General features: G+C 38.8%; 2 protein-coding genes across 2 annotated transcripts; both read right to left on the bottom strand.

The window, feature by feature from the left end:
- Window positions 1–805: 805 nt before the first annotated feature.
- On the bottom strand, window positions 806–7,324 carry LOC136282913 (uncharacterized). The gene is made up of 8 exons (XM_066170957.1): window positions 7,166–7,324; window positions 6,843–7,060; window positions 5,966–6,056; window positions 5,238–5,390; window positions 3,810–3,900; window positions 3,029–3,261; window positions 2,712–2,861; window positions 806–2,580 (listed from the first exon to the last, which is right to left on the bottom strand). Exons 1-8 carry the CDS (start codon window positions 7,278–7,280, stop codon window positions 2,048–2,050), a joined length of 1,584 nt encoding a protein of 527 aa, XP_066027054.1. The 5' UTR covers window positions 7,281–7,324; the 3' UTR covers window positions 806–2,047.
- Window positions 7,325–15,477: 8,153 nt separating this feature from the next.
- Window positions 15,478–22,041, bottom strand: LOC136282914 (uncharacterized). The gene is made up of 7 exons (XM_066170959.1): window positions 21,876–22,041; window positions 21,553–21,770; window positions 20,674–20,764; window positions 19,933–20,161; window positions 18,196–18,428; window positions 17,879–18,028; window positions 15,478–17,731 (listed from the first exon to the last, which is right to left on the bottom strand). Exons 1-7 carry the CDS (start codon window positions 21,988–21,990, stop codon window positions 17,199–17,201), a joined length of 1,569 nt encoding a protein of 522 aa, XP_066027056.1. The 5' UTR covers window positions 21,991–22,041; the 3' UTR covers window positions 15,478–17,198.
- Between the last annotated feature and the right edge of the window lie 245 nt (window positions 22,042–22,286).

Raw genomic sequence — 22,286 nt, 5'->3', positions numbered from 1 at the left:
TGTTTTGAACACAAAACTTTGTACAGTATAGGAGTGTTAGCTGTGTTTGTTTTTTATTACCGTACGTAAGCTTGCAATCTAACTGAGTGTGAAAACCTTCTAAACTCAGACTGTCCATTTCGTTTCTCTTTGAGGACTTTTGTCTCTACTCGCGTTATAACAACGTAAATTACGGCGCTTGGCATGTTTACAAAATTTTTTTTGTAAGGTCGATTTCTTGTAATCCTTAATAACAAAGGGGAAAAAAGTCACACTAACCTTGAGCGAGGTACTAATTGGAAAGTCATAAGTTTAAACAATATACTGTTTTATTAAAGATATAACATACAACCAATCGTTTGGCTGCACCCTCGTCAAACACGGTCTCTGTACACCTTGTGCTGCAGTGGTCGTATATTCCCCAACCACGGTAGAGCCGACAACCAGCAGTTTTGGTGTGCTTCTTATTTCCCGTCACAATCGTCCTCGGCTTTCTTACTCGTTTTTACTGCTCGGTCGCCTGACGCTTCGGGGCTCACACAAAGCGCATCCCCGCAGGCGACTCACTGGGATAAAGTAGGCAAGAAAAATTGAAGACAGTGTGGTTGATCAAATCAAACCTAAGGTGTTCAGTTTGATTGTAAGCTCTAACATGTTTAACTGGGATAATTTTGCTGATTATGTCTCGGACACAAAACTGAATTTTATAAAGTCTTCATACTTTTACCAATCAAAGTCAGCGCTGACTTAAATAATTCCTTCTTTAGTCACCTCGAGTCAGTTGTATGTGGTTAATCAAATCAGATAGACTTTCGATCTATAATAATGACAATAATAGTAATAACTTTATTGGCTTCGTACAATGATGGTTTATTCAGAAACCATTACAATGAGATTATGTAAAAACCAAAATGCAATATAAGCACTGCAAAGAATATCAGGAACACAGTATTATGTATTATGCTTATGTAATATGCTTAAACTCTATCGATTTATTGAAATATTCGTCGATGTTGTGTTTGTATCTTTGTCCAAGGCCGGTTTGCCGACGATTTAGGCCAGTGTGCCGACAACCAAGGCCAGTTTGCCGATTACTTAGGCCCTCGCTGACAACTTGGGCCAGCTTGCCGACATCCCATGCTAAGCCAGTTCGCCAACAACCCAAAGAAATTCACCGACAACCACGGGCGGATGCCAGTCGTTTCGTACCCAGCTAAGACCATTCGTACTCAGTTAGTTAAGTCGTTCCGTACCCATACTAATGAAGTTTGGGAACGGAACGGGAATGAAAAGGTTGTGTGTGTCTGCGCGCATAATCATCTACATGTCAAATATTTACAAAATCACTTTAGAAATAGTTTTACCTTGAGCTTTTTAAACATCAAAATCTACTGAAATTTATTATTTTAAAATTTCGTGTGTAAAATGGCTACGTCAACCCTGCTGTAATGTGTTTTTTAATAATGTCACTACATCTTCTAACAAATTTGTCTCAGCATTTCTATTCCAAGTTTTCCTAATGAAATTTGCATTTCTAAGTGAACTATTGTTATGAAATTACCTTGAACAACCAATTTTTTCTAAAAGCAACGGTTGTAAAAACAAACTCAAACTAGCAAACCAACTGCAAATCAAAACAGAGCGATAAATTGAAATAGTCTCCCTGAATGATTGTACCAGGAGATTTTAAGGAGGCTTAACTCAACGTCAAAGCAAAGGTACTTCCAAGTGTTGTAAAGACTCACTTGTCCGTAGTACCAGTCATTTCGTATCTCCAGAAGTTGGAGGGGGGGTGGGGTAGAGGTCGGTCGGAGGATTTTACAACACAATCTCTCCTAAGGCTCCGTAGTATTTGAATAAGAGGTGAAATACCAACTCCTCCAAGACGTTCAGGCCACAAACTAACATACGAAATATAAAAACGAAAACCTCACAAATTGTTCGAATGATAAAAAACAAATTAAAAAAGTTTGAAAGCTCGTTACAGTTATCCGATGATCATGACGTCTTACTTTGCAGAGAAAAGTTTCACAGGAAAAGTGGAAGCGGATGTAGGTGTTTCCAGGCCTTAACGAACAAAGACTTTCCAGAAATCGCCAGAGGACAACGCAAAAAATATTTTAGAAATATAGTCGTCACACTCCCATCTTTGATTTCCAGGAATCAACAACCAGTGATATTTGTTAGGGACACAAAAGGCGCGGTCGGACAATGTCTCTTTTGCCGACGGTGGGTAACCCCACTGCTGGTCTTTCCATTGGTGACAGACTCCAGTTATATTGGAGTTATCATCTTTCATTCTATTAAACGAGCCACACGCCAAAGGTCGGCTATCCGTCTGACCGCTGAAGTACTGAACTACAGCATCACCAGAGCTGTTTGCAGTTGTGGTCACGTGGATCATTCGTCCTTTTTGTTTGTTGCAGTGGAATCTCAGCTGAGTGAAAGACAAGTGTGTTCTCAGTTCTTTCATGGCATTTTCTGTGATGAACAACGTTTTGTTCCAGTGGCAGTTGCTGATTTCACGGTATGATGACGCAATCCAAAGCTGTCGCGAGGACGGGTCGTCTACCACAACGTTGGAAACAAGAAGCCAGCCTCCTGTGCAAAACGAAGCCAACATCAACCAACATGAACTAAATGTTTCAAACATCATGAAGTAGAAGTTCAGAAACTCAAATCCAATTCAGTTCCTTTACTTTTTTTAACATGATCGAGCATTTGCATCTCACCTCCGTCAGTTGTCATGTCACAGTAGACCTTTAAAGGGTTTCCGTTCTTCTCAGGGTCGATCCAGTACTCCCCATCTCCAACGGAATATCCGGAGTCTTGGATGTCCTTGCAGGAATGGCCAGGCTGATTGTAATATATGCCTTTGATAGCTACAGGAGAAAATGTGGTGTTGTCTTGTTAATCAACACACACCGATATGAGTGGACGAGAGCCTGAAAATGTTTAGTCAATGCGTGGCTGGCTCGTTATGATGGACCCGTTCACTTATTTGAAAGCTGAAATTCCTCTATAGGGTATCAATAGAACGAAGATATACCTTCTGATGATGGGATTGTCAGAGATATCTCACTGGGTCCCCTTTCTCGCTTGGCATTTTGTTGTGCAATCCAGGATGGTCTATTCACACCGGCGAATCCCACCAAAGCAAAAGATCCTCTGAACTCTGTCAGATTGAGTAGGTCATCGGTGGCGCCAACTCTTTTTAGAGCGTCAATCGCTGGTGATATGTATGTTGAGCCTTGATCTTGAATGGCGACCAGAACGATTTTTCTGCAATTGGAACAAACATGATTTTTCCGTGAGAATGGCAAACAAATGCATTTTATTGCAAATTACGAAAAAAGTGCAATAACGAAACTCTCTATGAGGCATTAATGTGCTAATATTTTGAAATAAGTTCCCCACGGAATTAACCGAATCTCGTTTTGTGAGTATATTTCTGATTCAGTTTCGGATAGGAGTTATTGCGACAAATTTTCATGCGTGGGAACAATCCCGAACGGTCGTTAGAAAGAGAAAAATATGTATCTTTTAAGAGATTATGAATTCTTTTTATATATATATATATATATATATATATATATATATATATATATATAAAAGCTGGGGCAGATGTACTTAAATGATGTAGGATCCATGATGTTTGTGCTCTGAACTATCATATGCTACATTTTATGGTAGTGAGATTACAGCGTAAAAGACCAGTTCCTCCTTAGAGGGTTGGATGATCATTCCCTTCCTTTACATTTGTTTTATATCAGCTTTCGTTTTGTTTTGTTCTATGAACATATATAAAAGCACGTCAATATGGCACATACTCTCCTTTGATTCCGTTAAGGTAATCTCTCAGGTGAATACCAGCGGAACTATTCGCATGAGTGTCAAATCCTTTGGCTCCTAGTACAGTACCTGCAAATGAAGAATGGTAACAAAAGTTTCCCTTCCACTACAATCAAGCTTATAATGAAGACGTACATTTTCCAGTTGACTGGTAGCTTAAAGAGATTATGATCATTCGAGCTGGAGCTAACCCCGCAGATTTTAAACTGAGCACATCGTTCTATTAAATAAAGACCATGGAGTCGATAGGGAGACAGCGGCGCTACCTTCTGGCGTATGCGCGGAAAACAAAAGCCCACACCGGTTTGCCTTTTTCGGGAAAGTCGTCAGAAGTAAGGTTTTACTACCTGCTTTTATTTCGCCCCAGATAAGTAACCCTTCATGATGATTTTGGAGTGCTCCAGCTGCTTCCTAAGTCCTTTACAACAGAATAGAGCACAGTCAAGGCTTCGCTATTTGTTTTATAAAAAAGAATCCTTTAAATTTCCCACGCATTACTTTAAATTTTCAAAACAAACCTTGATTTCAAAGCAAACATCAATGTCGTCAGTATGCTCTATACTCTCATAAGCATTCTACAATAAGCCAATCAGAATCCTTGTTAGAATGGTTCAAATAATTTGATTGGTTGAACAAGACTAAAGCCGTCAAAAGTGTCAAACCCTCTCAGTTCACAATCTGCAATAGTTCATAACCTGAAATATTTGGGCAGGTCGAATTTAACACTTTCGCCAAAGGTTTCCAGTTTTAATACGGAATCTGAAAGTGAAATATTCAGTGAAATCCGGCCGAATTGTGGCTCATAAAAACCCGCAAGTTTTTTGTCATGACAATTAGAAAACAAACTGCTCAAGGCGTGTGTTTTACGTATGAACGACAGCGGATTGATTCGCAGGAACATGAAGATTGCTCGAGATGACAGCGCCGTTAAACTCGGCTGCTGTGACTGATGTGGCCATCCGCTCAATGCATCGGAAAGGATATCAGAGCAAGCTCTTAGTTGTTCACTCGAAGAGGGGCCGATGTAATTTCTGAGGCTTGCTTTACTGCGATGATCGGAGATCGCCATGATGAGCTAGCTGCGATGGACCTCAGCATGATCGCAATCGCTCTGAGACCGTCATGATTTGTATGAATTGTAACAGTCATGCCGATTTGGTTAATTTTTCATGGCATGGCATGGCATGTTTACAAACCTTTGTTTGGCTCTTCTGTTGCTACTTGCCGGCTCGTTTGTTCCGAAATTTCACTTCAATTACCGAAAAAAAGCAAGAGAAAAGTACGGGAAATGGTGGAACATAGTACAAATTAGTGGATGACGTGACTTAACTCTGTCTTTTGTACCCTGATAGAGCGCTCTTTCAACAAATGACAGCGCGCTTTATCTCCGATCTTGATTATAATACCTGTCATAGCGTTGATAACAACCACGTTATGGCCTCTGATGTGTGGAGAATAATCTTTTCCATTCACTTTGATGTAAGCAATACCACAAGTGTTTGCTGTAATTCCCAGATCCTCGCAACCTTCACTGCGGATGAATACTCTCACCACGGGAGCTTATTATTAAAATCATGAAACAAAAATGAAAGCTAATTTTCCTTTGTTTCAACCATAAATATAAATGAACTTATTATAAAGAACAGGAGTCTTGGTTTCACTCTGCTACAACATACAGTAGGTAGAAGTAATGTTTGTAATGTTACTTTATCGCCAAGTATTATTCATAATATTTATTTCTATATCTAGGTGGATATAAGGGCATGTCCGAGAAAAAAAATGTTTTGCCTAAAGGTGAAATATTTTGGTCACAGAATTAATTTTGGATACTTTTGGAGTCGCAAGTGTGTTATACTTTAATTAAACATCCAGCCGGCCGGACCGCAACACAACAGTTTTATGCTTCACATACGCCTCCGTTTGTGAGATTCTGCATGTGTTCTCTCGCCACTTTATGTTTTGTTTAAGTTTGTTCTCGACAAGTTCCGCTAACGTCATGACTCATTTATAACAAAGTCAGTAACATTATCCTTAGCCTCGAGCTGTCAAAAGGAGGCAACCGGTAATGATTATGCAGTTTAATTTGTCTAAAAAGCTGTGAATACGTAACAGGCAAAGTCTTCTGACCACTTACGCATTTGGCACCGTGTTCCTTGGTATCCCGGATGACACTGAGCGCTCTTAGTGGGTCGCCTTTGCTCACGAGAAATATCCATGCAGGAAGCCTGACACAATTAATACAAAAATAAGGAAAGTTGATTTGTTTCCCGTTGCTTTATTCACATAACATCGAGACAAAAAGAAAATTTGCTTATCCATCTAATTCTTGGAGAATTTTTTTCAATTGTTCTCTTTATACAGTACAAAGTGGATTACATCCATTTAGCTCTGGTCACGTTATAAACGTGAAAGTATTTTTGATGAGGAATAGCCGTTCAAAATAAAATATTTTTCAAACTAAAGAACTAGTAAGGACGTTAATACAAATGCCGGAAACATACCAAAAATATTGTCAACCCAAGACTAACAGATGAAGGATACCTAATAATTTGAATCAGGCTCCAAAGTTATTATTAACAGGTGACATCATCAACTCGTGCTTCAACAAGTTATCTTCGCAGAAACAGAGCGGTTATAGGTATATAACACATATGTTCAACTTATGTTCTACGTTACGTCTGTACAAATTAAGCAAATACTCTCTTGTTATTCTCAGCTCTCGGATAGATAAGGAGAATGAAAAAAACAATAAAGTTCTGAATTTCTCTGGTTTGTAACCTAAAAAAATAATCGAGAAGGTTTTATGCTCTAAACGCAAGAAGAAATGAAGCTACCCATTTTTGTTTCGCCCTCAACAGCCAAATTCAATGGCTGTGTGAAATAAAGAGCTATGTTTTTTTGCACTCAGGAGGCTAGAATTGTCATTCCAATCACGCTAAAAACTTTTAATGTACCGAAGATCTTCAGCATTTTGGCAATTAAATACGGTAACCATAAAACTTAGTACCAACCTGAGCAGAGCTATAGTATGTAGATCCTTTCCTTTTTCTAAAATCCTCTGGCTTCATCTGCCGCGTTTTATCATTCAACTCACAGATACGTTGTCCAATACTGTCACCGGGGTGAACATTGATCGACTTGCAACGGTTGTTTCCCATACATTTTAACTGACATTCAAACTCGTCCACAACAACAGTCGTATATACAACATGACCTGCTAATGCATGCTCTGAAAGGCGAAACAAATGGACTGATGCTTTTTCACCTGAATATATGTAAAACAAAGCTTAAGAATCAAGAAGATCCTAATCGTTCAGTTTGAGTTTTAACTCACCCAGTTGAGTTTCGAAAACGCTTCCACAAAAGTCTCCTTTTGCCAGTGCAAACAGGATTCCGAGGACGATTTGAAGAGTCACAATGGAAAACTGGAGCAGCCATAAAACAGTCATTCTACTTTATTTCTGTATTATCGCTCTTCTTATCCAAGCGGAACTTCTTCACTTGATAAACATAATCTGCATTTAAATCAGCCTCCCTTCATTCGTCTTAATTTGTTTCCCTGTACAAATAGGGCCCCTCCTTATTGGACGACAATTTAAATTAAAAATAAACATTATTTATTATTAAAAGCTATTTTTCATCTTAGTTTTAGTCCTTTAATTGCTTTTGAGGGCTTATTTTCTCTCTTTTTAAAAAAAGGTGGCCTTTTTTTTTCCATAAAATAAAATTGTGAGCTTTGAAGGAGTTAGCACACATCGAAATTTTCACATTTTGAAACAACCTTAATGGTTGGAAAGGTCCAAAGTATTTGATTAGCTATCGAGAAAACAGCTGTCAATCACAAAATGAACTTCACCCATAATATCAATTTTAATTGGCTTTTGGAGTGGAGATCCACCAATTTATAGTTCGTTTTTACTTAAAAGTGAAAAATTAAGAAACTTAATGCCTCTTGACCGGTGTCATGGAATCCAGCCAAGTTTTGGCTCGTGCACTTTTTTGGTAAACAATCACGAAACAAAGAGCCAAAGACTTGCGCAACTCGAGTATAATAGGAAATGTTAGAGCGACCCTTCAGTTGATAACTCGTTAGAAATTCAACTTGACAACACATGTAGATAATCCATAATTTATGACCATGATATAAATTCATTAGGTATGACATATTGGCTATTTTGTAATAAGTTCAAACACAAATGATAAATGTGGTATCCCGTGAAAACAATTATTTCGGAGTAGAAAATGTTATGAGAATCTTGTGCAGGAGCAGTGAGGCTTCGACGTGAATGTGTTTAAAATTATGCCTGATGACAAATTCAGTGTATCAAGATATATGTTCCCGCAAGGTTACTTTTTTCTTTTTCTCTCTGTTTTTCTGATCTGTAATGCTTTTTCAAAAAGAGTGGTAATGTCTGTACTTGAGTCATGTAGCCAATCAGACTGGAGCTTATCCCAGTTTCTGTTCTGTCCTTTCCCCCCTCACTTTGTGAGGCACCCCTGACAGTTCGGTGTTACCTGTTTTACTCCTGGATGGAGATAGGCACAAAGAAAGAACACAATAACCCGGCTAGTTCTTAAGCCCAGACCCCTCGGCCCGGATTCCAATGCGTCAACTATTTTACCACTGCCTGTGCAGGTTCAAAGCCACTTAGACTATCTGAGCTGGTGGTACTGTTTCAGGTACAACGTGCATATTTTCCCTGGCACAAATTCATAGTATGCCGGAATTAGAGCTATAGAGTTAGTCTGTGCCTAAAACACAATCATACTGACTGAAAATAAAAGAGGACCAAAATTCAAATGAATGTTATATAGCGAATAGTACATAAGTGCGTAGATGTAGAGTTTCTCTTCGAGTGTTCAACTCGATAGCTCACAAGTAAGCGCGGCGAACGAGTGAGATGTCGAGTTCAACACGAGAAGAGAAATTCAATATCTACAAGCAACAATGTATTATTTTGTTTATCATATAAACACAATAGCTCTTTACTGACAAGAAAAGTTGACTTTATTAACGAATGGAAATAAAAGAATTGACAATCTCCGAATAAAAATTGTAAAGTGCGTTGGCGCTAACTCTTAAGATGGAAAAATGCGTTAAAACATGATTACAAAAACAACAATGGTCGTCATTTCAATTTAAAAAAATTCTCATTTATTGGCTTTGTCCTTACCGACAGATGAAGTCTTTCAGGTAAATGGCCAAAATCTGCCTGTGGTAAATCTTCCAGTTGTCAATTTTCATTGTCAGCCGCGAAAAATGCCAATATCAAAGCCACTGAATGCGTAGCTTTCGGTTTTTATTTTTGTATATTGGTTTTTTTTCCTCTTCTAGGGAAGTTTGAACCTCACTGTCTGTCAGCGGTACGGATTTTTTAGAGTTTTAGCTGCCTAATTCGAGAAAGTTCGAAAAAATCGAAAATTGCGTTGGCGCTAAAGCTCAAGATGAAAGAATGCGTTGAATCTTTCTAAAAGCAAAATTGGGCGTAATTTTCAATTTACAAAATTCTTAGTTATTGACCTTGTCCTTACCGACTGAAGAAATCTTTCAGATACACAGCAAAAGTTGACAAGTCTTCCAGGAATCGATTTTCGTTCTCAGCGGTGAGAAATGCCATTACCAAGGGCACTGAATACGTAACTTTCGGTTTTTTCTTTTGGTATTTTGGTTTACTTCCTCTTTCAGGAAAATTTGAATGTCACTGATACGATACGGACTTTTCAGTGTTTTAGCAGCCATGGTGAAGACTCGCCGTTCATTCATCAACAACAGACGTGAAAGGCGATTGACCTGTCAGCAGCTGATTGGCTATATCAAACACACCTGAAAAAATATCGTATTTTTCTGCGTGTGTTGTTAGAGCTTTTCAAGGCTTTGAAAGAAGGTGTATCTGACTGTCGCTTTAGGTCCTAGCGAACAAAGACTTTCCAAAGATCATCAGAGGACAGCGAAAAAAATTCTGTGTGAGAGTTCCTCTTGAAGTCGTCGCACTCCCATCTTTGATCCCCATTTGGCAAATACCAGTGATTAGCGCCTGGTAAATATAAAGTAGAATCGTTTAAACTTTCCTGTACGACTTTTACTGATCCCCACTTCATGTCTTTCCATTGATGACAACTTGCGGTTGTTTTGGAGGAAAACGCAGCTGTGAGTTGAATAATAAAACACGGCAGATGAGCCATAGCTCTGTTCAGGTTGGTTGTGGGTTAAGCAGGTTTGTTGATAACTTTCCTGTCTTATTTACTGCCAAGAACAATTTTTCGGAACTACTGCTATATACTAATGAAAACTGAGAGAATCATTTGTTATTGGCTTACATCAGGCAGTTTAAAATCACGGGCAAACATTTTTTCAAGCGAGTCTTAACTATCTCCATCACTATACAATTCCTGTTTTGCAACAACCTTCGAACCAAAAGGTTTCATTTCCGCTTGTATAGCATGTTCTGAGTGTTGACAAGAGTGTAAGGGTAACTTCAAATTTGCTTTTAAAAAGCGCACATTTAGCGTCTGAATACTGATAACGAGAAAACAAGCTTTGTTTACTCTGAACAACAATCGATGGCAGAACGGGAAGAAAAAAGTTCACCTTTCTGTTTTACTAATCAGGCCTCCTGCATGAATGTTTCTCGCGGGCGAAAACAAACAACTAAAAACGGACAGTGTCATCCAGGGTACAAAGGAAAACATTGTAAAACACGTAAGTGGTGAGACTGTTATAGAAAATTAATATTGTAGACGTTATCAAACAAAACACATGACTATTAAGTGCAATGAGGATGGTGGAAATTTTCAATTGGGGACTCCTTTTTAAAACGCATTTCTGGAGATAAATGAGGACCGTCGTGTTCAAGTTTGCGTATAGCTTTCTAACCTTTTTTCAGCGTCTTACCTGGTGTGTGAAGATTAATAAACCCATCATGATCAAACCTCGTTTCCTTTTCAGCTACCAGAGGCTTCTATTACAATCAGCCTGGTCATTCCTGTAAGGACATTCGAGACTCACGTTTCTTTCAAAAAACGGGAAGTACTGGATCGACCCTGAGAAGAACGGAAAGCCACTAAATGTCTACTGTGACATGACAACTGACGGAGGTAAAAATACTTTGGAAAATAAAAGACAATCAATGAAGTTGGTGTTGAGTTAGGTACGTACCGCAATAATAATTGGAACAGGCATCGCGTCTAATGTTCAGATTTCATTCGTTTTTTTCCAGGAGGTTGGCTTCTTGTTTCCAACGTTTTGGTGGACGACCCGTCCTCGCGACAGCTTTGGATTAAATCTTCATACCGTGAAATCAGCAACTGTCACGAAAACAAGACGCTGTTCATCACGAAGGATGCCATGAAATAACTGAGAACACACTTGTCCTTCACTCAGCTGAGATTTCATTGCAGTAAACAAAAAAGAACATACAATCCACGTGACTCCCGTTGCTAACAGCTCTGGTGAAGCTGTTGTACAGTATTTCACATCGCCCAGAATGCTATTGTCTTTCGCGACATTTACTTGCAGTGCCCATTTAATCAGCGGGCAGCATAATAATATGCATATCCTGAACTAGTCGGTTGTGATTGGTCAGCAGGTAAAGCTTTGGGAATACATGAGTCTCTTTGCAGATTTCAGCTGCTGTCAATCAAACGGTTGGATGCGTAAAGTAAATCCCAAGGTGACATAAAGTGAACAATAGCAATAATTAACAATAGCCACGCTCTTAACAAAGCGTTTAGCAAATTCGTTTGCAGCGAATTCTTAAATGGACTGACAGACTCCCGTTGGTCAAAATGTTATCGGAATTATAAAAATTAGTATCATGAAAATAGAAGATAGAAAAAAGAAAAATTTAGAAAAAAAAGTATCATGAAGAATCTACTTCGTTAAAATCGCTTCAATCGGTAGAGAAAAATATGAGCGATGCTTCCGAAAACCGGCTTGTGAGTGCGACGATCGTCGAGATAGAACTAGAGTCTATCTTGCGACAATAATAGGAGTGTGGTTTCCATATGATAGTAACGATTGCTGAATATTTCTGCAGCGATCTCAGCGATCATATCTTAAAAGCTTTTACAGTTTTTTAAGCATTGTCTAGTTACCACCTCAATTTCAATACTAATTAGGCGGCGTGTGCGCGATTGTTTGCGGAGGCGGAGCTTAACATACCTTGATATTCTCGCGGGAAGTTTAAAATAGGTCACTTGTATTCTCGTGGGGGTCTCCAAAGGACAAATTTGGATAGAACACTACGATGCTTAGCAAACGTTTTCGAAATTCGCGTTTTGCGACTACTTCCAAAGTTTGGAATCCCTTGAAAATTTCTATGACGCTTTCTAGAATGTCAAATAAAAATAACCATATGGTAAAAGAGAAATCTAGCAATTGAGTGAAGATAAATTACGCCTGAAAGTGCGCTGAGATCGACTTCTCATACAAGCAGGATGCTAACATAGTCAATTTTCAAGGCAAATTTGCGACCTCTTCTGAAAGCGCAAGAACAAAGTGAGAATGATACACTATTCAATTGAACTTTTTTCTTTAAAAGCCATATGGTAAAAGTAGCATTTGAAAAGTAGTTTATCCATAAACGAAGAGAACGTAAGCCTTCCTCGACATTTTCAGCCCTTTTCCTTTATTGTTTGACAATCATTTTCTAATTAGCTTTTAAATTTAGCGCCAGCGTCTTAATGAAAGTCCCGGATATGTCGCTGAATTCTGGGCGATGCAGCGGTAAGACGGATTCCCGCCCCTTGGGCTAGTGCTGTCACCAGGATGAACATTGATCGACTTACAGCTGTTATTTCCCATACATTTTAATTGGCATTCAAACTCGTCCACAACAACAGTCGTCTGAATAACATGACCCACCAAGGCATGGTCTGAAAGGAAAAAAACGTTCTTTCTAGGTGTTTTCCTCTTTTCTTTTTTTATTTGGAAGTAGTTACTCACCGACTCGAGTTTCAAAAACGCTTCCACAAAAGTCTTTGTCTGCTAGGACAAACAGAATTCCCAAAAGGATGTTTAGGCTAACAATGGCAAACTGGGTCAGCCATAAAACAGCCATACTGAAATTGGCCGTTTTATCTTTCCCAGGTGGAGCTCCTTAGTTTTTCTTGTTGCATATCAGCTTTCTTATATTTGCCTTCCTCTGAGAGTCATTGACTCACAATTGAAATACTTCTTATCTATAATTCATGATTCCTTTTTATTCATCGCTTTAATTGCTCTTCAGTTTGCACGAAAACTCCTTTTGTTCGTCGCAGTAATAGAAGAGTTTGTTTCTACTTTTATCATTCTCATTGATAATCTGATTCGCCAAATCAGCAGGGTGACTTTTGTTTTGAGGAATTTGCAATTAAAGAGTCGACTTTGCTCACGAGAAACATCAACACAGGATGCATGACATAATTTATACAAAGTAAAAGAAAATGGATTTTTTCACTTTGTTTTCGTTGACATGAAGTCGAGAGGACAAAAACTAATCCATTTCATCCTTTGAATAACTTTTTTTCGCTTAGTTAAGTAACAAGTGGATTACATCCGTTTAGCTCTGATCACCTTGTACCGCGTGAAAGTTTTCATAATCACTAATAGCCGTTCAAAATAATATACTCTGTTTAAAGTAAAGAACTACTGAGAACGTTGGTAAAGATGCCGAGAACATAAAACGTAATAAACCTGGGAGTTAAAGATAAAGCGAACCTACTAATTTGCATCAGGCTGCAAACTTTTTGTAAACAGGTTACAGTACCAACTTGTGCTTCAACATGTTATCTTTGCAGAAACAAAACGAATATATATATATATAGTTTATATATACATAAGTTAAATAATTAAAGAGGACGCATCGATTCTCTGTGACTCTGAGTTTCGCGCCTAAGGGCTCGTCAGACAGAACTGAAAAGTTGAAAAGTTCTGTCTGTCTGCTCTGCTACCACAGCATTAAGCACTTTCTGCCAAGGTAGACTCTACCCCCACATTCGTTTATATATATATATATATATATATATTTACATATGACACCTTAAAACGTTACGTCCGTCCAAATAAACATTCTCAGCTCTCCGATCGAAAAAACTGATAAAGTTCCGAATTTCTCTGCCTTGTAACCCATAAAATTAGCAAGATCGTTTCATGCTCAATAAGAAAGGCGAAATGAAGACCCCCTATTTTTGCTTCGCCAAATTAGGTAGAGCTATACTTTTTTAGTACTCGAGAATTAAAATTCCTCTCGGCTTCGCCTTGAGCAGCTCTTACGCTTTTTCTCGAGAACGTATCTGTTGAATTATACTTAACAAATAGAGAAGCCTTGACTGTGCTCTGTTTTGTTGTAAAGCACGCAGGAAGCGGCTAGAGCACGAGAGAAGTGGGGAGAAACACGAGACGTAGGCAATCTGAAAGTGAAATGTTCAGTGAAATCCGGCTAAATTGTGGCTCATAATATCACGCAAGTTTTTTCACATAACAATCAGAAAACAAACTGCTCATGACGTGTGTTTTATGAAGGGAACGATAGCCTAATTTACAGGAACACGAAGATTGCTTGAGATGACAGCGCCGTTAAACTCGGCTGCTGTGACTGATGTGGCCATCCACCCAGTGCATCAGAAAGGATAGAGCAAGCTCTTTGTTGTTCACTCGAAGGGCGGCCGATGTAATTTCTTAGGCTTTCTTCACTGTGATTATCGGAGATCACCATGATGGTTTAGCCGCGATGGACCTCAGCGTAATCGCAGTCGCTCTGGCACCTTCATGATTAGTATGAAATTTAACAGTTGTGCCAGTTTGGCTATATTTTTCATCGTTCCTGTTTTTTCTGTTTTGTTTTGAACACAAAACTTTGTATAGTATAAGAGTGTTAGCTGTGTTTGTTTTTATTACCGTACGTAAGCTTGCAATCTAACTGAGTGTGAAAACCTTCTGAACTCGGACTGTCCACTTCGGTTCTCTTTGAGGACTTTCGTCTCTACTCACGTTATAACAACGTAAATTACGGCGCTTGGCATGTTTACAAACCTTTGTTTGTAAGGTCGATTTCTTGTAATCCTTAATAACAAAGGGAAAAAAATCACACTCACCTTGAGCGTGGTACGAATTGAAAAGTCATAAGTTTAAACAATATACTGTTTTATGACAGATATGACATACATCCAATCGTTTGGCTGCACCCTCGTCAAACACGGTCTCTGTACACCTTGTGTTGCAGTGGTCGTATATTCCCCACCCACGGCAAAGCCGACAGCCAGCAGTTATGATTTGCTTCTTATTTCCCGTCATAATCGTCCTCGGCTTTGTCACTCGTTTTTACTGCTCGGTCGCCTGACGCTTCGGGGCGCACACAAAGCGTATCCCCGCAGGCGACTCACTGGGCTAATATAGGCAACAAAAACTGAAGACAATGTGGTTGATCAAGTCAAACCTAAGGTGTTCAATTTGATTGTAAGCTTTAACATGTTTAATTGGAATAATTTTGCTGATTATGTCTCGGACACAAAACTGAATTTTATAATGCCTTCATACTTTTCTAATCAAAGTCAGCGCTGACTTAAATAATTCATTCTTTAGTCACCGCGAGTCAGTTGTATGTGGTTGATCAAATCCGATAGACTTTCGATCTATAATAATAGTATAATAGTAATAACTTTATTGGCTTCGTACAATGATGGTTTTTTCAGAAACCATTACAATGAGATTATGTAAAAACCAAAATGCAATATAAGCACTGCAAAGAATATCATGAGTACAGTATTATGTATTATGCTTATGTAATATGCTTAAACTCTATCGACTTATTGAAATATACGTTGATGTTGTGTTTGTGTCTGTGTCCTAGGCCAGTTTGCCGACGATTTAGGCCAGTGTGTCGACAACCAAGGCCAGTTTGCCGATTACTTAGGCCCCCTCGCTGACAACTTGGGCCAGCTTGCCGACATCCAATGCTAGGCCAGCTCGCTAACAACCCAAAGAAATTCACCGACAACCTCGGGCGGATGCCAGTGGTTTCGTAACCAGCTAAGACCATTCGCACACAGTTAGTTAAGTCGTTCCGTACCCACACTAATGAAGTTTGAGTACGGAACGGGAATGAAAAGGTTGTGTGTGTCTGTGCGCATAATCACCTACATGTCAAATATTTACAAATAAATTGATTTAAAATCACTTTAGAAATAGTTTTACCTTGAGATTTTTAAATATCAAAATGTACTGAAATTTATTATTTTGAAAATTTCATGTGTGAAATGACTACGTCAACCCTGCTGTAATGTGTTTTTTTTTTAACAATGTTACTACATCTTCTAACAAATTTGTCTCAGCATTTCTATTCCAAGTTTTCATAATGAAATTTTGCATTTCTAAGTGAACTATTGTTATGAAATTACCTTGAACAACCAATTTTTTCTAAAAGCAACGGTTGTAAAAAGAAACTCAAACTAGCAAACCAACTGCAAATCAAAACAGAGCGATAAATTGAAATAGTCTTTAAGTTCTCCCTGAATAATTGTAGTAGGAGATTTTAAGGAGGCTTAACTCAACGTCAAAGCAAAGGTACTTCCAAGTGTCGTAAAGACTCGCTTGTCCATACTAAGGGACCAATCATTTCTTATCTCCAGAAGGGGGAGGAGGGTTGGGGTAGAGATCGGTCGGAGGATTTTACAACACAATCTACCTAGTCCCCTAAGGCTCCGTAGTATTTGAATACTTCCCCCCCCTCCATCATTTGCAAACGATTTTCTACAGTCCTTCCTTTATATATTATGTTACCGAAGACTAATATCATCTCAGCTTCGCCTGAAAACCATGCGATTCCCCAAAAATCCTCCGAACAGCCCCGCCTGACACCCTCCCTCCCCCCTCCTCCTTCGCGGCAATAAAACAATGACGTCCCGCGAAAAAAAGTGAAAAAACAGATAGATGAATAAACCTTTTGGGTCGGGTTTACTTTGAAAGATGAAAGGTTTTAACTCTTAACACCCTATCATCAGTATGGATGTTCACCATTCTGTTCTCTATACATTTCCTATGGTGCTGCCGAGGAGAATTTGTTTGACAGTTATGGACTTCCTAGGCTGGTGATCATTTCCTTTATTCCTATGACCTCAATATTTAATTCAAGGGTGATACTGTATGGAGAAGTTATAAGTTAGTCACTACTATGGTATTTAAGAAGTGAAATACCGACTCCACCATGACATTCAGGCCACAAACTAACATACGAAATATGAGAACGAAAACCTCGCAAATTGTTCGAATGATAAAAAACAAATAAAAAAAGTTTGAAGGCTTGTTACAGTTATCCGATGATCATGACGTCTTACTTTGCAGAGAAAAGTTTTACAGGAAAAGTGGAAGCGGATGTAGGTGTTTCCAGGCCTCAACGAACAAAGACTTTCCAGAAATCGCCAGAGGACAATGCAAAAAATCTTTTAGAAATATAATCGTCGCACTCCCATCTTTGATCTCCAGGAGTCAACGACCAGTGATATTTGTAACTGACATAAAAGGCATGGTCGTTCAATATCCCATTTGCTGCCAATAGACGACCCCACTTCTGGCCTTGCCATTGGTGACAGACTCCAGTTATATTGGAGTTATCATCTTTCATTCTATTAAACGAGCCACACGCCAAAGGTCGCCTATCCGTCTGACCGCTGAAGTACTGGACTACAGCTTCACCAGAGCTGTTTGCAGTTGTGGTCACGTGGATCATTCGTCCTTTTTGTTTGTTGCAGTGGAATCTCAGCTGAGTGAAAGACAAGTGTGTTCTCAGTTCTTTCATGGCATATTCTGTGATGAACAACGTTTTGTTCCAGTGGCAGTTGCTGATCTCGCGGTATGATGACGCAATCCAAAGCTGTCGCGAGGACGGGTCGTCTACCACAATGTTGGAAACAAGAAGCCAGCCTCCTGTGCAAAACGAAGCCAACATCAACCAAGATGAAGTAAATACTCTGTGCATCAAACATCAAGGCTGTTTCATGAAGTAGAATTTCAGAAACTCAAACCCAATTCAGTTCCTTTACTTTTTAACATGATCGAGCATTTTCGTCTTACCTCCGTCAGTTGTCATGTCACAGTAGACCTTTAAAGGGTTTCCGTTCTTCTCAGGGTCGATCCAGTACTCCCCATCTCCAACGGAATATCCGGAGTCCCGGATGTCCTTGCAGGAATGGCCAGGCTGATTGTAATATAAGCCTTTGATAGCTGCAGGAGGAAATGCGGTGTTGTCTCGTTAATCAACACACACCAATATGAGTACACGAGAGCCTGAAAATGTTTAGTCAATGCGTGGCTGGCTCGCTATGATGGACCCGTTCACCTATTTAAAAGCTGACATTCCGCTATAGGGTATCAATAGAACGAAGATATACCTTCTGATGATGGGATTGTCAGAGATATCTCACTGGGTCCCCTTTCTCGCTTGGCATTTTGTTGTGCAATCCAAGATGGTCTATTCACACCGGCGAATCCCACCAAAGCAAAAGATCCTCTGAACTCTGTCAGATTGAGTAGGTCATCGGTGGCGCCAAGTCTTTTTAGAGCGTCAATCGCTGGTGATATGTATGTCGAGCCTTCATCTTGAATGGCGACCAAAACGATTTTTCTGCAATTGGAACAAACATGATTTTTCCGTGAGAATGGCAAACAAATGCATTTTATTACAAATTACGAAAAAAGTGCAGTAACGAAAACCTCTATGAGGTATTAATGTGCTAATATTTTGAAATAAGTTCCATACGGAATTAACCGAATCTCGTTTTGTGAGTATATTTCTGATTCAGTTTCGGAGTTTCGGATAGGAGTTATTGCGACAAATTTTCATGCGTTTGACATTGGAAACAGTCCCGAACGGTCGTTAGAAAGAGAAAAATATGTATCTTTTAAGAGATTATGAATTCTTTATATATATATATATATATATATATATATATATATGAGTTTCAGGTTATGAACTATTGCAGATTGTGAACTGAGATGGTTTGACACTTTTGACGGCTTTAGTCTTGTTCAACCAATCAAATTATTTGAACCATTCTAACAAGGATTCTGATTGGCTTATTGTAGCATGCTTATGAGAGTATAGAGCATGCTGACGACATAGATGTTTGCCTTGAAATCAAGGTTTGTTTTGAAAATTGAAAGTAACGCGTGGGAAATTTAAAGGATTCTTTTTTATAAAACAAACAGCGAAGCCTTGACTGTGCTCTATTGTGTTGTAAAGCACTTAGGAAGCAGCTGGAGCACTCCAAAATCATCATGAAGGGTTACTTATCTGGGGCGAAATAAAAGCAGGTAGTAAAACCTTACTTCTGACGACTCTCCCGAAAAAGGCAAACCGGTGTGGGCTTTTGTTTTCCACGCATACGCCAGAAGGTACGGAACGGTACGGTAAGGAAGGTGCTTTTAGAAATTAGAAAACAAACTGCTCAAGGTGTGTGTTTTATGAATGAACGACAGCCGAATTCACAGGAACATGAAGATTGCTCGAGATGACAGCGCCGTTAAACTCGGCTGCTGTGACTGATGTGGAAATCCACTCAATGCATCGGAAAGGATATCAGAGCAAGCTCTTAGCTGTTCACTCGAAGGGGAGCTGATGTAACTGCTGAGGCTTGCTTTACTGCGATGATTGGAGATCGCCATGATGAGCTAGCTGCGATAGACCTCAGCATGATCGCAATCGCTCTGAGACCGTCGTGATTTGTATGAATTGTAACAGTTATGCCGGTTTGGTTAATTTTTGATCATTCTTGTTTTTTTATGTTTCGTTTTTAAACACGGAACTATATATCATATACGAGTGTTAGCTGTGTTTGGTTTTTATCACCGCACGTAACTAAGCTTACGTATAATCTAACTGAGCGTGAAAACCTTCAAAACTCAGGCTGTTCCGATTTCGTTTTCTCTTTGAGGATTTCTGTCTCTGCTCACGTTAAAATAACGTCAATTGCAGCGGCTGGCATGTTTACAAACCTTTGTTTTGTTCTTCTGTTGCTACTTGCCGGCTCGTTTGTTCCGAAATTTCACTTCAATTACCGAAAAAAAGCAAGAGAAAAGTACGGGAAATGGTGGAACATAGTACAAATTGGTAGATGGCGTGACTCAACTCTGTCTTTTGTACCCTGATAGAGCGCTCTTTCAACAAATGACAGCGCGCTTTATCTCCGATCTTGATTATAATACCTGTGGTAGCGTTGATAACAACCACGTTATGGCCTCTGATGTGTGGAGAATAATCTTTTCCATTCACTTTGATGTAAGCAATGCCACAAGAGTTTTCTGCAATTCCTAGATCCTTGCAACCTTCACTGCGGATGAATACTCTCACCACGGGAGCTTATTATTAAAATCATGAGACAAAAATGAAAGCTAATTTTCCTTTTTTCAACCATAAATATAAATGAACTTATTATAAAGAACAGGAGTCTTGGTTTCACTCTGCTACAACATACAGTGAGTAGAAGTAATGTTTGTAATGTTACTTTATCGCCCAGTATTATTCATAATATTTATTTCTATATCTAGGTGGATATAAGGGCATGTCCGAGAAAAAAAATGTTTTGCCTAAAGGTGAAATATTTTGGTCACAGAGTTAATTTTGGATACTTTTGGAGTCGCAAATGTGTTATACTTTAATTAAACATCCAGCCGGCCGGACCGCAACAGAACAGTTTTGTTTAAGTTTGTTCTCGACAAGTTCCGCTAACGTCATGACTCATTCATAACAAAGTCAGTAACATTATCCTAAACCTCGAGCTGTCAAAAGGAGGCAACCGGTAATGATTAGGCAGTTTAATTTGTCTAAAAAGCTGTGAATACGTAACAGGCAAAATCTTCTGACCACTTACGCATTTGGCACCGTGTTCCTTGGTATCCCGGATGACACTGAGTGCTCTTCGTGGGTCGCCTTTGCTCACGAGAAATATCCATACAGGAAGCCTGACACAATTAATACAAAAATAAGGAAAGTTGATTTGTTTCCCGTTGCTTTATTGACATTGCATCGAGACAAAAGAAAATTTGCTTATCCATCTCATTCTTGGAGAATTTTTTCAATTGTGTTCTCTTTATACAGTACAAAGTGGATTACATCCATTTAGCTCTGGTCACGTTATAAACGTGAAAGTATTTTTGATGAAGAATAGCCGTTCAAAATAAACTATTTTTTTCAAACTAAAGAACTAGTAAGGACGTTAATACAAATGCCGAGAACATACCAAAAACATTATCAACCTAAGACTAACAGATGAAGGATACCTAATAATTTGAATCAGGCTCCAAAGTTATTATTAACAGGTGACATCATCAACTCGTACTTCAACAAGTTATCTTCGCAGAAACATAGCGGTTATAGGTATATAACACATATGTTCAACTTATGTTCAACGTTACGTCTGTACAAATTAAGCAAATACTCTATTGTAATCCTCAGCTCTCAAATGGATAAGGAGAATGAAAAAAACAATAAAGTTCTGAATTTAGCTGGTTTGTAACCTAAAAAAACAATCGAGAACGTTTTATGCCCAAAACGCAAGAAGAAATGAAACTAACCATTTTTGCTTCGCCCTCAACAGCCAAATTCAGTGGTCATGTGAAATAAAGAGCTATGTTTTTTTGCACTCAAGAGGCTAGAATTGTCACGCCAATCACGCTAAAAACTATTAATTTACCGAATATCTTCGGCATTTTGGCAATTAAATACGGTAAGCATAAAACTTAGTACCAACCTGAGTAGAGCTATAGTATGTAGATCCTTTCCTTTTTCTAAAATCCTCTGGCTTCATCTGCCGCGTTTTATAATTCAACTCACAGATACGTTGTCCAATACTGTCACCGGGGTGAACATTGATCGACTTGCAACGGTTGTTTTCCATACATTTTAACTGACATTCAAACTCGTCCACAACAACAGTCGTATACACAACATGACCTGCTAATGCATGATCTGAAAGGCGAAACAAATGGACTGATGCTTTTTCACCTGAATATATGTAAAACAAAGCTTAAGAATCAAGAAGATCCTAATCGTTCAGTTTGAGTTTTAACTCACCCAGTTGAGTTTCGAAAACGCTTCCACAAAAGTCTCCTTTTGCCAGGGCAAACAGGATTCCGAGGACGATTTGAAGAGTCACAATGGAAAACTGGAGCAGCCATAAAACAGTCATTCTACTTTATTTCTGTATTATCACTCTTCTTATCCAAGCGGAACTTCTTCACTTGAGAAACATAATCTGCATTTAAATCAGCCTCCCTTAATCCGTCTTAATTTGTTTCCCTGTACAAATAGGGCCCCTCCTTATCGGACGACAATTTAAATTAAAAATAAACATTATTTATAATTCAAAGCTGTTTTTCATCTTAGTTTTAGTCCTTTAATTGCTTTTAAGGGCTTATTTTCTCTCTTTTTAAAAAAAGGTGGCTTTTTTTTTCCATAAAATAAAATTGTGAGCTTTGAAGGAGT

The sequence above is a fragment of the Pocillopora verrucosa genome, chromosome 8, assembly GCF_036669915.1.
Source record: "Pocillopora verrucosa isolate sample1 chromosome 8, ASM3666991v2, whole genome shotgun sequence".
NCBI classification, from domain to species: Eukaryota; Metazoa; Cnidaria; class Anthozoa; order Scleractinia; family Pocilloporidae; genus Pocillopora; species Pocillopora verrucosa.
The sequence above is the reverse complement of the archived record's forward strand: the minus strand, read 5'-3'. Positions and strand labels throughout refer to the sequence as shown.